A 13,003-nucleotide genomic window follows, 5' to 3' on the forward strand; every position below is an offset into this window, starting at 1 on the left:
TTCATTCCTACTTCAATTCCATTCCACCCTTATTCCATTCTATTCTATCAATATTTGTTGCAACTGGATTGTTTTGTAGTGAGATGAAGCTAGATTTTACTGCTAGTTACGTTGAACTACTCGATGAATCTGCCATATTAATAGCAGAATAGATCGATTGGGCCTAAATGTGACTCACAAATCTCAAATTTTAAAATAAATGGTCCATGTATGTAAGTACAAACAAATTGGCATATTAAAAGTTGGTGTAGGTGAAATTCATATTGTACAATGTTGGTAGTTTAGAATTTGTCCCTTTTTATCAAACCGCCCTAAGATTTTGACCCAAACAAATTTTAAACTAATATGTCTTTCCACGTAGACACTCTGTCTTTGAAGCTAACAAGAAACTGTTACAATATTCATTGATTCTTGGACAGCGTTGAGTCGGAGGAGCGTCTGCGGGCTGCCCTCGAGATTAGACGCTTAAACTTCTTCACTGCGCGTCGTAACACATCTTCATCTTCTTCTTCTTCTTCTTGTCTGGAGCTGGAGCTTTCTGTTATAACATCTCCAGAACTACTCTCTCTGGGCTTGGAAACAGTTCGACGAGAGATGCGTTGCCCCTCGATGGATGAAGCAATGCCCTTCGCCTCGTCATTTTCCACCTCTACCTCATTAATCTTGCTGGATTCTGATATCTTATCTGCACAACTGCTCTGTTCCTTTTGACCCTCAATAGATCGAGGAGCAGTACCAACTTGTTGAGGAAGACTGACGTTTTCTTCATCATCCAATAGGAAGGCGTCGTCTCCATACCACCACGCAACCAAACAGTAGATTACAGCATTCACGAAACTCAAAACTGCCAGCAAAATATAATACTTGTCGAGGCGACTGCTGTCTATATCAATCTGAAACCATTTGAAAGGCTTCCTGCTGAAGATGAGGACGCAGAGTAGGCTCATAAATCTACCAACCCCCATCACAAAATCCACAAATGGCGGCCCAAATCTCGACAAACTCTCAGAAACCTGAGATTGGTAGAAAGAGTAAAGCCCATCTCTGGCGAATCCCCAAATTAGCCCTAGTAAAAAGTACTGCGGAACTAGCCAGTATACTATCAGTTTATTACCTCGTTCATTTTCAGCCGCCCATTGCTTGCGGCGCGTCTCAGTCGCCCAAGCTACGATGCAGCACAGCACGCAGCACGACAGTCCGATGCCGATCCTCGTCAGCTCCATCTTTTGCTGGCTGAATTTCTTTCTCTCTTTAAGTTTTCTGACGACATAGCTGGACGTTTGTGAAACCACGAACTCTGTGAATCGAACCAGATTGGCGAAGAAGATAATGGGACGTATATCATCTTCGTCGTAAATGTAGATGGCTTCTTCGTAGAAGAAGGTGTCCTCTAAAGCAGCGACCAGGCTTACAGAGAGGAAACAAGACCACAATGGAAGCATCTTCAACAAAAGCTTCACACTCCTCACTTGTTCAACGCTGTTCCAACTGCCTGCCTCCGCGGCTTTGTCTAACCACCTGTGTGGTGTAATCAGTGGCGGAGCTAGACTTTCAACTCATAGGGGCCCAATTTTTTATTCAATAAAAATAATAATTTAATTAAAATTAAAAAATTAAATTAAATAATAAATAAATAAATAATTATTAACACAATTATAATGTCATTTAAATTACAAAAAATAGCTTTCAAGCCGATACAACAACTTCGGAAAAATAAGACGGATAAAACTTTGGAAAGACGAAGTAGCTTTCAATATCAAATCCAAAATATGAATCTCTAGTATCTAAGTATGACATGCATAAATTAATTATATGTTCACTCCATCAAAACGTCAATTCGATCAACTCTAAAACTTGCACATCAATCCCAGTGTAAAATAGCTCAACTCAATAACTGTGGAGATAAAATTATATATTTTTCAATTTTTTATCATATATTTAGATATTGAAAAGATCTATACCTATTATAAAAGGGCATTATTTTACAAAATTTGATTTGCCTAATATGTCCCTATTTTTAATTTATTTTAAGGAGAATAGTGTAATATCATATTATTATTATTATTATTATTATTATTATTATTATTATTATTATTATTATTATTATTATTATTATTATTATTATTATTATTATTAATATTATGAACATAAAAGAATTCAACTCCCATCACAATTCTAAACAGTTTATTTAAAAGCGCTGCAAGTTTAATTATTATTTTTTAGAATATTTGGAATTAAAATTCAATATGAATTTAATATCAATCTTCTTTTCTTTTGGTGATTAAATTAAAGTTTGGTTATTTATAATATTAAACTGAATGTTTTTTTTTTCTTTCAAATTAAATTATTCAATAATTAGTTCAAAAAAATCATCTAAATACTATAAAAATAAAATAAAATATAAACTTATTTATTAAAATAAATATTTTTTATCTGTGAACGCCCGTCATCTCTACTAATTGATTATAAATACTCAAAAAGTAAATAATTGAGAGTACCTCAACCATGGAACGTGAGGCTCTGTAGTTAGTGTATACTCGAGATTTCTGTTAGCGATGGCTCTGGCGATGACGTTCTCAACTTCTTTAAAGGGGTTCGGAATTGTGGGGACCATATAGTAGTATTTGGTACCCAACATGAACACTAAGACGCAACCACCCACCACACCTATAAGAACTATTGCGAGTTTCTTGAAGTGAAATCCCGGTAAAGGCCCAAACTGAGCGAAAATGGCTGCCACAAAGGAGACCAGAATCCACCAGAATTCGGAACGTCGTTGTCTTAGATCCTCGTCGAGATCCATCGGCCTAAGCTGGTCGTCAAGAAACGCTTGCAGCGTTGCAGTCTGTGCCGCTTGCGCCAAAGCCATTAGCCCCAACGCAGGGTAGAATAACCGCAACTTAAGCTGTCCACTATCGTCATTTCCAGCCGCCAGATAGTTGAGTAACAGTCCCTGCACCCAAAATTACACATATTTCATTCACTTCCATTTTCTTCATCATCATATATAGAAGGCATTTGGTTTGATAAAGTAATCCAACCTAATCAAATATGTGGTTTGCATCATTCTGTACGTGATGAATAATTCAAAATTCCAAAATGTTTAGGTTCGATCCCTCTTGGGAACGAATTGGTGATTGGAGATATAAGGTGGAGTTTGGTGAATGGAGAGATAAGGTGGTTCTTGGAGTGGATGGGGAACTAACTACTAACATCTAACATGACTTTGACCGATCAAAAAAAAAAAAAAAAAATTATTGATTTTATTTGTCCTCAATTTTTTTTTAGCAAGATTATAAAAAAGGAAATTTAGTTTTTTTTTTGTTTTTTTTATTTGGAGAGCGGTGGGGGTTTGATCCCTAGACCTCACTATTCGCATACAGGAGTTTGCACTACTTGATGTCCCCTTAGGGACAAGGAAATTTAGTTTTTTCTATTGTACCAACCTCTCTTTACATTTTAGTTACAATCCTTCAATTTATCATACATCACAATCAGAGCTTATTTGGCTGAGCTTATAAGTTATTTATGATCTTATAAGCTCTATCAAAATATTTGACAAAATAAGTTCTTAAATATCTTAAAAACTGTAGAAGAAAGTTTCAATAGGTTATAAGTTTTTCTGCAGTAATTTAATTTTGTTGAAAGTATTTAAGGAAACATATTAATCAAGGATCAATTACATATCAAGAGATCCTTGATTATTGTGATCACTTTATTTCTTTTCTTTTGTAATGTTTTCTCACCCTATAAAGGGTCTTGTAATCAATGGAAGAAAGACAAGAAATAATAAACCAAAAACAATTTACAATCTTCTAATCTCTTTTCCTACTGTTGTTTTAACCCTAAACGATGATGATACCATGTTTTAACATGGTATCAGAGCAGGATTAATCTTGGAACTCAGTTTCTTTTTCATCATCGTTCCATACCCCCCTTCGAACCCTCTGCCTCGACCAAGGCTTCTCGACCCTTACCTTCTTGAAAACAGAACAACAAATATGTCAGGAAAAGAGACCTAAACCACAAACACTCAGAGGAGTTAACACTACAAATCGCGAATCTTGTGCGAAATTCTGACAAAGTCACGCTGGGATTCAAGTTGGATGGTAACAATTATGCCATATGGGCTCGCCTCATGAAGGTGGCAATAGGGAGCAGAGGTAAGTCAAGCTATATTACCGGACAACCACCACCACCGAAATTGACGGATCCCGATTATTACAAATGGGAGGAATCGGATCTATCCGTTTTCTCTTGGTTGATACAAAACATGGAAGGGAAGTTGGTAATCAATTTCGCCCAACATCAGACGACGAAAGCCGTCTGGGATAGCCTGGCTGTAACGTACGGGAGTGGAACTGCTGGTCCACTTCAAATTTACGACCTGGAAGTGAGAGCCAACAAGGTCAACCAGGGGCAACTAACCTTGGAAGACTACTGGAATAATCTACAGAACATTTGGCTCAATATTGATAGAAGAGAGCCCAATCCCATCGGCTGTTGCGAGGAGGGAATCACAAAGTACCGGAGATTAATCAAAAATCGCCGCCTCTATCAATTTCTCTCCGAATCAGATGCGAAATATGACGGGATCCAGCGAGATTCATATCCTTAAGGAATCTCCCTCTCCCTCAGCCGAGTCGGCCTTTTCGAAAGTAAGGAGGGAGGCTGCCCAGCTTTTGATCTTACAGCCGGCAACCTTCCCCACAGACTCTGAAGTTACATCATCGGGAGAAATTGGCGTTGGCCTCGCCGCTTCTCGACCCCCTTTCTCACGGCCAGAAGGAACCTAACAAACCACCACCGCACGATCTCAGACAAGTCGATCCGACGCCTCGTCATCGCGAAAGAAGGTGGATAAATCGAAACTCCATTTGGTGAAACGAGAAACCAACACCTAAACTAAAAAGCAGTAAACGACACCGGATTTACGTGGTTCGGTCGAGAAGACCTACGTCCACGGGGGGTTTTGGGGTTTTTTTACTATACTTCGAGAGAATTACATTTTACAAGAGATGAATGAGTCAAAAATGAGATGAATGAATAATGTGAGATGATCCCTCTCTAACCTACTACTAAGTCTCTATTTATAAGCATGCCAATAAAGCCTTAGGGCCTCAAGCCCATTCCCTAAGATAATTGGGCTTAAACCCCTTTAATACATTGAAGGGTAAGATAGTAATTTCGGTTTTACGCGGGAGACCTCCCCGCGCTTTTAGTGACTCCTCTGGTGAAAATGTCTTCTCTGGCGAGGGCGTCTTCTCTGGCGATGTTGACGTCTCTGGCGGAGGTAACTCCTCTGGTAAGCACGACTCCTCTGGCGAGGATGACTTCTCTGGCAGATACGCCTCCTCTGGCGAGGATGACTTCTCTGGTTTACATCATTTCCCTACTCTGCACATATCACTCCTCATCAACCACTCCCCCCCTAGTCTGGTTGAACCGGGTATTCTTCGTGTTCAACCAGCGAAGTATCGTTAAAGCCAGCGCTGTGCTATTTTCTTTAATCCCTGCAAATCATGAATACATAAGAGTTTTAATATTATAAGAAAGCAAAGATAAGCATTTTCCCTGCAAATCATGAATACATAAGAGTTTTAATATTATTATAAGAAAGCAAAGATAAGCATTTTTCCCTTGACTTTGGAATTGTAGTCATTGTGGGATGCAGAGACACGCGAAGGAGATGTGCTTTCAGCTCATGGGGTATCCCGATTGGTGGGAAGACAACCACAAAAATGCAAAGGGAAAGTCAGCGATTGGTATGGAGGCGGCCGAGATCGCCGGATCGGCGGTGGCGGTGAGCACCGGTCATCAGCAGACGAGAGAGAATGAGGGAACGGCTGGAAGAGGGGAGGCGGCGAACATCTCTAAGGACCAAGGGTTTTCAAGTATAGGGTTTGGTGGATTTCCACTAAACCTTCCTACTTCTCCTATATTACAAAATAAACCCCACATCTCCTATTTTCAGTCCACAAGTTTAAAGAAATTACAGAATAAACCCCACTCTAATTCCTTTAGTTTGAGAGAATTACCAAATGAACCCCAAATTTCCCATAATTCGAAAAGTGACCCAGATTTATGTGAAAAATCCATAGATACCTCTATTGCTTACCAAGTCACAAATAAAAACAAGGATAGAGATATATGATGGATTTTTGATTGTGGAGCCACTGATACGATGACCTTTGATAAAAATGATATTATCGAGTCATCAAAATCCTTTAGAACTCATGTCCAAACTGCCAGTGGTGATTTGACTCAGGTTGAAGGAGCAGGGACAATAGAGATTTCTCCCACTTTAAGGCTTTCAAATTGTCTATATGTCCCGTCTCTTTCACACAAATTATTGTCTATCAGCCACGTTACAAAAGAATTAAATTGTACCATGCTGATGCATCCCCACTTCTGTCTTCTTCAGGATATCAGGACGGGGAAGATTATTGGGCGTGGCACTGAACGGGATGGATTGTACTATGTGGATGAGATAGCTCAACAAGGCAAGGTGATGCTGGCTCACGGAACTGCAGACCGGGAAGCCTGGCTTTGGCACCGACGTTTAGGGCATCCTTCCACGGGTTATCTTAAGCTTTTATTTCCCAAACTTATGAAAGCTGGGGGTTTATATTGTGAGACTTGTGTTTTGGCTAAGAGCCACAGATAATCTTTTAAGCCTAATGATACTTAAGTAAACTCGATTTTTTCCTTTGTTCATTCTGATGTTTGGGGCTCGTCACCTATCATGGGGGGTGGGTCAAGGTTTTAGATATTTTTTGCTCTTTATGATGATTGCACTAAGGTGACATGGGTGTATTTTCTAAAACACAAATCTAAAGTTTTTGAAAAATTTACTCATTTCTATACCATGGTGCAAACTCAATTTCAGAAAAATATTCAAACCCTTAGAACGGATAATGGGGGGGTGTTTATTAATCATTCCATGAAACATTTTTGTCAAAAAAAAGGTTTAATTCATCAAACTACATGTCCCCATACTCCTGAACAAAATGGTGTTGCAGAAAGAAAAAAATGGATTTTACTTGAAATGACTTGAGCCATAATGATTGAGTCAAAAGTACCCACTTCCTTTTAGCCAGAAGCGGCTGCAACCTCTATTTACCTTGTAAACCGTCTCCCCACCAGAACCCTTCAGCTTAAAACCCCCTTGCAAAAATTATCTACCCTTGCTGATATCCCTGAAGTCCTTACTCTTCAACCTCGTGTCTTTGGGTGTTCTGTATTCGTTCATATTCCTAAACATGAACGAACAAAGCTCTCTCCATGTGCCCTTAAGTGTGTCTTTGTTGGTTATGGGGTCAATCAAAAAGGGTATCGGTGTTACAATCCTCAAACCCGTCAAATCCTAACTACCATGAACTGCAATTTTTTAGAAACAGAGTACTTTTACAACAACCACCTTACCAGTCTAGAGGAGAGTGAGGAAGAGAGTAGAATTGACTTGTTAAGTTGGTTGCCAAATCCGGATCCAAAAGCAGATCCAACAGAGAAAGTTAACCTGGCCACCGAGCATACTTCATCTACATATGAACAATCCAATCCGCTGCATGAGTCGCCTAGATATTCTCCTACTCTGATATCTGAGGTAAGGATGTCTGAACCCACCACCTTACCTTCTGATGTTACTAATCCTATCTCTCAAGCTGAAGAAATGGAATAGGAGAATATGTATACGGTGGATGAAGATAGAGAGACATATGTGCTACCACCCAGGAGTACACGGGGTGTTCCTCCGAAACGGTACACCCCCGAGAAAGTTGGGAGAAATTCTCGGTATTCCATTGGAAGGATCGCCAAGAGAAACCTATCTAAAACTGCCATCGCTTATGAAGCAGCACTGTATATGAAGAGATCCCACAGTCAGCAGAACAGGCTCTCAAAATTGAACACTGGAGAGATGCCATGAAAAAGGAGATCAATGCATTAAATCGGAATCATACATGGGAGAAAAGCAGATTGCCAAAAGGAAAGAAAACTGTAGGGTGCAAATGGGTCTTCACCATCAAAAGGAGACCAGATGGATCAATCGAGCGATACAAAGCTCGATTAGTTGCAAAAGGGTACACATAGATGTATGGGATCGATTATGAGGAGACTTTCTCACCGGTTGCAAAGATGAACATTGTCAGAGCTCTTCTTTCCATTGCTGCTAATGCTTTCCTCCATGGGGAATTAGAGAAAGAGAGAGAAGTATACATGGAGATTCCTCAAGGTTTCTCAGAAGAATTCGGAGTTGGTGAAGTATGCAAATTAAAGAAGACTTTATATGGGCTCAAACAGTCTCCCAGAACCTGGTTTGGAAGATTCACCGCAGCCATGAAGAAGTTTGGGTACCAGCAAAGCAACTCGGACCACACCTTATTCTTAAAAATGAGAGGTGATCTTATCTCCTGTTTGGTCATTTATGTTGATGATATGATCATAACAGGGGACGACTTGGAAGAAATTCAAAAGTTGAAGGATAGGTTGTTCGAAGAGCTCGAAATAAAGGACTTGGAAAAACTGAAATACTTTCTTGGAATAGAAGTCCTTAGATCAAATAAGGGGATCTTCATCAACCAGAAGAAGTATACTCTAGACCTTCTAGAGAAAATCAGAATGCTAGATTGCAAGCCTGCAGAGACGCCGATTGTTGTGAATCATGGACTTCAGATTGTGGAAGGAGCTGAATTAACTGATCGAGAAAAATATCAGCGTTTGGTAGGGAAACTCATCTATCTTTCTCATACACGACCTGATATTGCTTACGCTGTTGGAGTCGTAAGCCAGTTCATGCACCGACCACAAGTTGACCACATGGAAGCTGCGCTTAGGATTGTGAGGTATTTGAAAGGAACTTTTAACTTTGGAGTGCTTTTCAAGAAAACTGGACATCTGGAGATACAGGCCTACACTGATGCTGACTGGGCATCGAAATCCTATTGATAGAAAATCAACAGCAGAATACTTCACCTCTGTGGGAGGCAATCTTGTCTCATGGAAGAGTAAGAAACAGAAGGTGGTGGCTCTCTCAAGTGCTGAAGCCAAGTTCAGGGGAATTAAAAGTGGGTTGACCGAAGTTCTTTGGTTAAGAAGACTTTTGACAGAGTTAGGCCTTCAACCAACCAAGACATGTCAATGTTCTGCGACAATAAGGCTGCCATCAGTATATCAGAAAACCCTGTTCAACATGATAGAACAAAACATGTCGAGGTTGATAGGCATTTTATCAAAGAAGAGATCGAAGGAGGAATCGTGGCATTACCGTTTGTGAGGTCTGAAGACCAACTCGTCGATATCTTAACCAAGGCTGTGAGCTCCAAAAGTTTCTCAGAAGTTCTTGTCAAGTTGAGCATCGAAAATCCCATCGCTTGAGTTGAGGGGGAGTGTTGAAAGTTTTTAAGGAAACATATTAATCAAGGATCAGTTACATATCAAGAGATCCTTGATTATTGTGATCACTTTATTTCTTTCCTTTTGTAATGTTTTCTCACCATATAAAGGGTCTTGTAATCAATGGAAGAAAGACAAGAAATAATAAACCAAAAACAGTTTACAATCTTCAAATCTCTTTTCCTACTGTTGTTTTAACCCTAAACGATGATGATACCATGTTTTAACAATTTTTTCATACAATCATTTTAAAATATTATTTAACTATGATTTATTACTTCAGTCATATAGTCCCTCCGTTCCAATAGTAGTATCCCATAGCTTTTGGGCATGGAGATTAAGAAATGTGTAAAAAGTAGATAAAATGGGTTTGTGGAAATTATTTTAATATTAGATATAGAGAAAGAATATATTGTCAAAAAGGGAATGAGACATTTGTATTGAGATGTCCCAAAAAGAAAAATGAAACATTACTATTGGGACGAAAGGAGTGGTATTTTAAGTTCACCTGAATTCAATCTTCTCTATCAAACAAATATTTTCTCTCTCAGGCATAAAATTTTATTTCTAACTTATAATCTCAATTATTCAAAAACTAACTACTTATAAACTTTTAAAATATCTAATAAGTTGTTCGAGCTAGTAAGATATTTAAAATAAACTTAGTCAAACACAAAATTAAATAATCCAAATAACTGAATCATCGGATCATGTCAATCTTATTTATCACATCTAGGAAACCAAACATCTCTTAGACAGTATCTTTTGATTATAACTACTACTCACGATGATGGAAACTGCTGTAGAGATAACCACCATCTGGAAGTAGCCAGTATACACGTCGGCAACATAACAGAACAGCACAACGAGAACTGCGCTTGTTCCTTCCTGCAAATTGACTACCACTACACCTTTTCGGAGGTCGTACTCCTCCTCCCCCCACGCCTCGATGAGACGCGTGATCAAAATGTTAAGAAATGTCTTCTCCACTAACTTGTAGCTGAATATGAGGCCTGCGTTTCATTGTGTTGCAAAATCAGTACATATATACTTTTGTTAAAAAGAGTAGATTAAATTTTGCAAGATTGTATGAATATTGTTACCTAAGATGAAAAAGATGGAGGGGGTGAAGACGACGTAGTAACGAAACTTCTCCCGACACAACTGTAGGACTTGGATGTGCCTCATGGCTGTATTGTTGATATAGAGAGAAAAGATATGGAGGCTAAAGGGAATATGATTTATTGATAATCAATTCATTGATGCTAGCATGTGGAAGATCATGTACACTCTTCTAGATAATTGCAAACTGTTCTCAATAGTGAGAAAGACTTTTCAAAATTAGATATTAACTTCTTGAATGTATAATACGAGATTTTAATTTCTATATCTAGGCATAATTGACTCATCTTCCTCTCAAGTCGCTCATACATATAGACTGTGAAAACCACATCTTTTTGTGAGAACGAAAAACAATGAATAAATACATAAAATACATGAACAAAAACACATGAACAGCGATGTTCATGTGTTTTTGTTCATTGTTTTCCGTTCTCACAAAAAGATGTGTTCTCACATGATCCTAACCTTATATATATATATATATATAGGGGGCCGCTCCAATGAGACCCCCTAATTTTAGTGAGATCTAGGGCACGATTTGGTGCGTTTATTTTATCAATCCTATGGCTGATATTGTATCTGGAGGGTGATTTTTTTTCGCAGGGTTCGAATCCTGGAGGGAGCAGAATATTTTAAATTTTGTTATTCATCAGCATATACTGCATTGTTCATCAGTATATACGGCCCTGTTCAACAGTATATATGTCTTATTCATTACGAATTTTTTAAATTTTATTTTTCATCAGTATATACATCTTGTTCATTAGATATACGTTTTGTTCATTAGTATTATATGTCTTATTCATTGTCCTAGTGTTTCACGAAAATTATGGGGTCTCACTGGAGCGTGCCCCTATATATATATATATATATATATGGTTGCATTCTATGACAACCACTCACTTAGATAAAGAATAAAGACCAAATCAAGGTCATTCATCTAATCCCAATCAACGGACAAGATTTCATCCGTAATTGATTTTCAATGTAATTAAATATTGCTGAATATACATTATTTAATTAGTTGCAAAAGGTCAAATATGTCAAATACATACTCATCGAATTGATACTGGTTAGCAAATCCCGCAAATTGCTCAAGTTCCCATTCTGGGAACTTTACGTCCATTTAAATTAATGTTTTGAACTTATCAATAATTGTGTTGAACCTAACTTTTTTATACATCAATTTTTATACGAACATGTCGATGAACATATAGCCTGGTTCTGTTGAACCGTGATTTGAAATTAATGAACGAATGGTGTTTAACCACTACATCTTAATTTATTTGGTATGAGCAGTCCATCTACCGAAGAAATATTTTTATGTGAGAGGTGGCCGTAGTTCAATCCCAGAAGCAGAAACTAGATGAGAGATTGTGATTATGATGTCTCAAAATCTGGCCACATATTATTTCCAAACTCCAACCTACCTCATTTATTGAAAACTTTAATTTCTCACTTTACGGCTAGCATTCAAACTGAAAGATAGTGAGCGGAGCACCTCGATCTAGCTCACTGTAAGATTCAGCGTCTAACAATTTTATAGATATTATTGTATTTCTTTATTATTTTAAAGATTCTTTTAATAAAAATAAACTTTATTATAATATTATGAATTATCTTTTAACTTTTATTTTCAAAAAATTAATTAAATTAGAAAATACATATACCCTAGCTTTGGATATCAGTCCTAATAATGAATAACTAATCAATGAAAGTAAAACTAATTAAATTATAAAAAATAGTTACAAATTCTAACTGGAATAAATCATGATTAATAAATAAAAAATTAATTGAAGTATAAAAAATTGAAATTGAAAAAAAGAAAGATAAAAGAAAACAAAAATAAAAAAATCAAAATTAAGGCAAATAATGGGATATCAAATGTGGTGCATTGAATATTAAGTGTGTTCCGCGCAAGTTTATTATTTTTATACGAATCTATAATATATATATATATATATATATATATATATATATATATATATATATTGAAACAATAGGGCCGAATGGCCCTATTCAACATACAACATCAAATTTTGTCTACCATTTGAAAAACATATATTTTGGCCATTTTTTGCATGTCATGACTATATATTCAACCCTTCTCTCTCTCTTTCTCATCTCCCTCTCTCTCTCTCCAGCGGCTGTGCGGCAGGGGCGCCGAGCAAAAGTCACCGGAGCTCTCGCGGCTTGGGCAGAATTCGTCGGAGTAGAGTATGAGGCGACGGCGGTGGAGGAGATCCGGTCCTCTGAAATCGGCGGCGTGGAGGAGGGACTGGTCAGGTGGCGGATGATGAGGCGGCGGCAGCTGCGGATCTGATCTGATGAGGCGATGGTGGATCTGATCTGATGAGGCGACGGCGGTGGATCTGATCTGATCGTTGCGCCGCCTCCTCCATCGGGAGATCTGATCTCCGCTTCGTTCGATTTCAGCCATCGACAAATCTGATCTGATCTGTATTTGTGCTGCACTTATGGCACTATT

General features: G+C 38.0%; 1 protein-coding gene across 1 annotated transcript; it reads right to left on the reverse strand.

Annotated features, from left to right (window-relative positions):
- Positions 1–303: 303 nt before the first annotated feature.
- Positions 304–10,855, reverse strand: LOC130990993 (protein NRT1/ PTR FAMILY 5.11-like). The gene is made up of 4 exons (XM_057915202.1): positions 10,497–10,855; positions 10,180–10,406; positions 2,499–2,953; positions 304–1,518 (listed from the first exon to the last, which is right to left on the reverse strand). The coding sequence occupies exons 1-4, from the start codon at positions 10,579–10,581 to the stop codon at positions 402–404; spliced, it is 1,884 nt and encodes a 627-aa protein (XP_057771185.1). The 5' UTR covers positions 10,582–10,855; the 3' UTR covers positions 304–401.
- Between the last annotated feature and the right edge of the window lie 2,148 nt (positions 10,856–13,003).

Source organism: Salvia miltiorrhiza, chromosome 1, assembly GCF_028751815.1.
Source record: "Salvia miltiorrhiza cultivar Shanhuang (shh) chromosome 1, IMPLAD_Smil_shh, whole genome shotgun sequence".
NCBI classification, from domain to species: Eukaryota; Viridiplantae; Streptophyta; class Magnoliopsida; order Lamiales; family Lamiaceae; genus Salvia; species Salvia miltiorrhiza.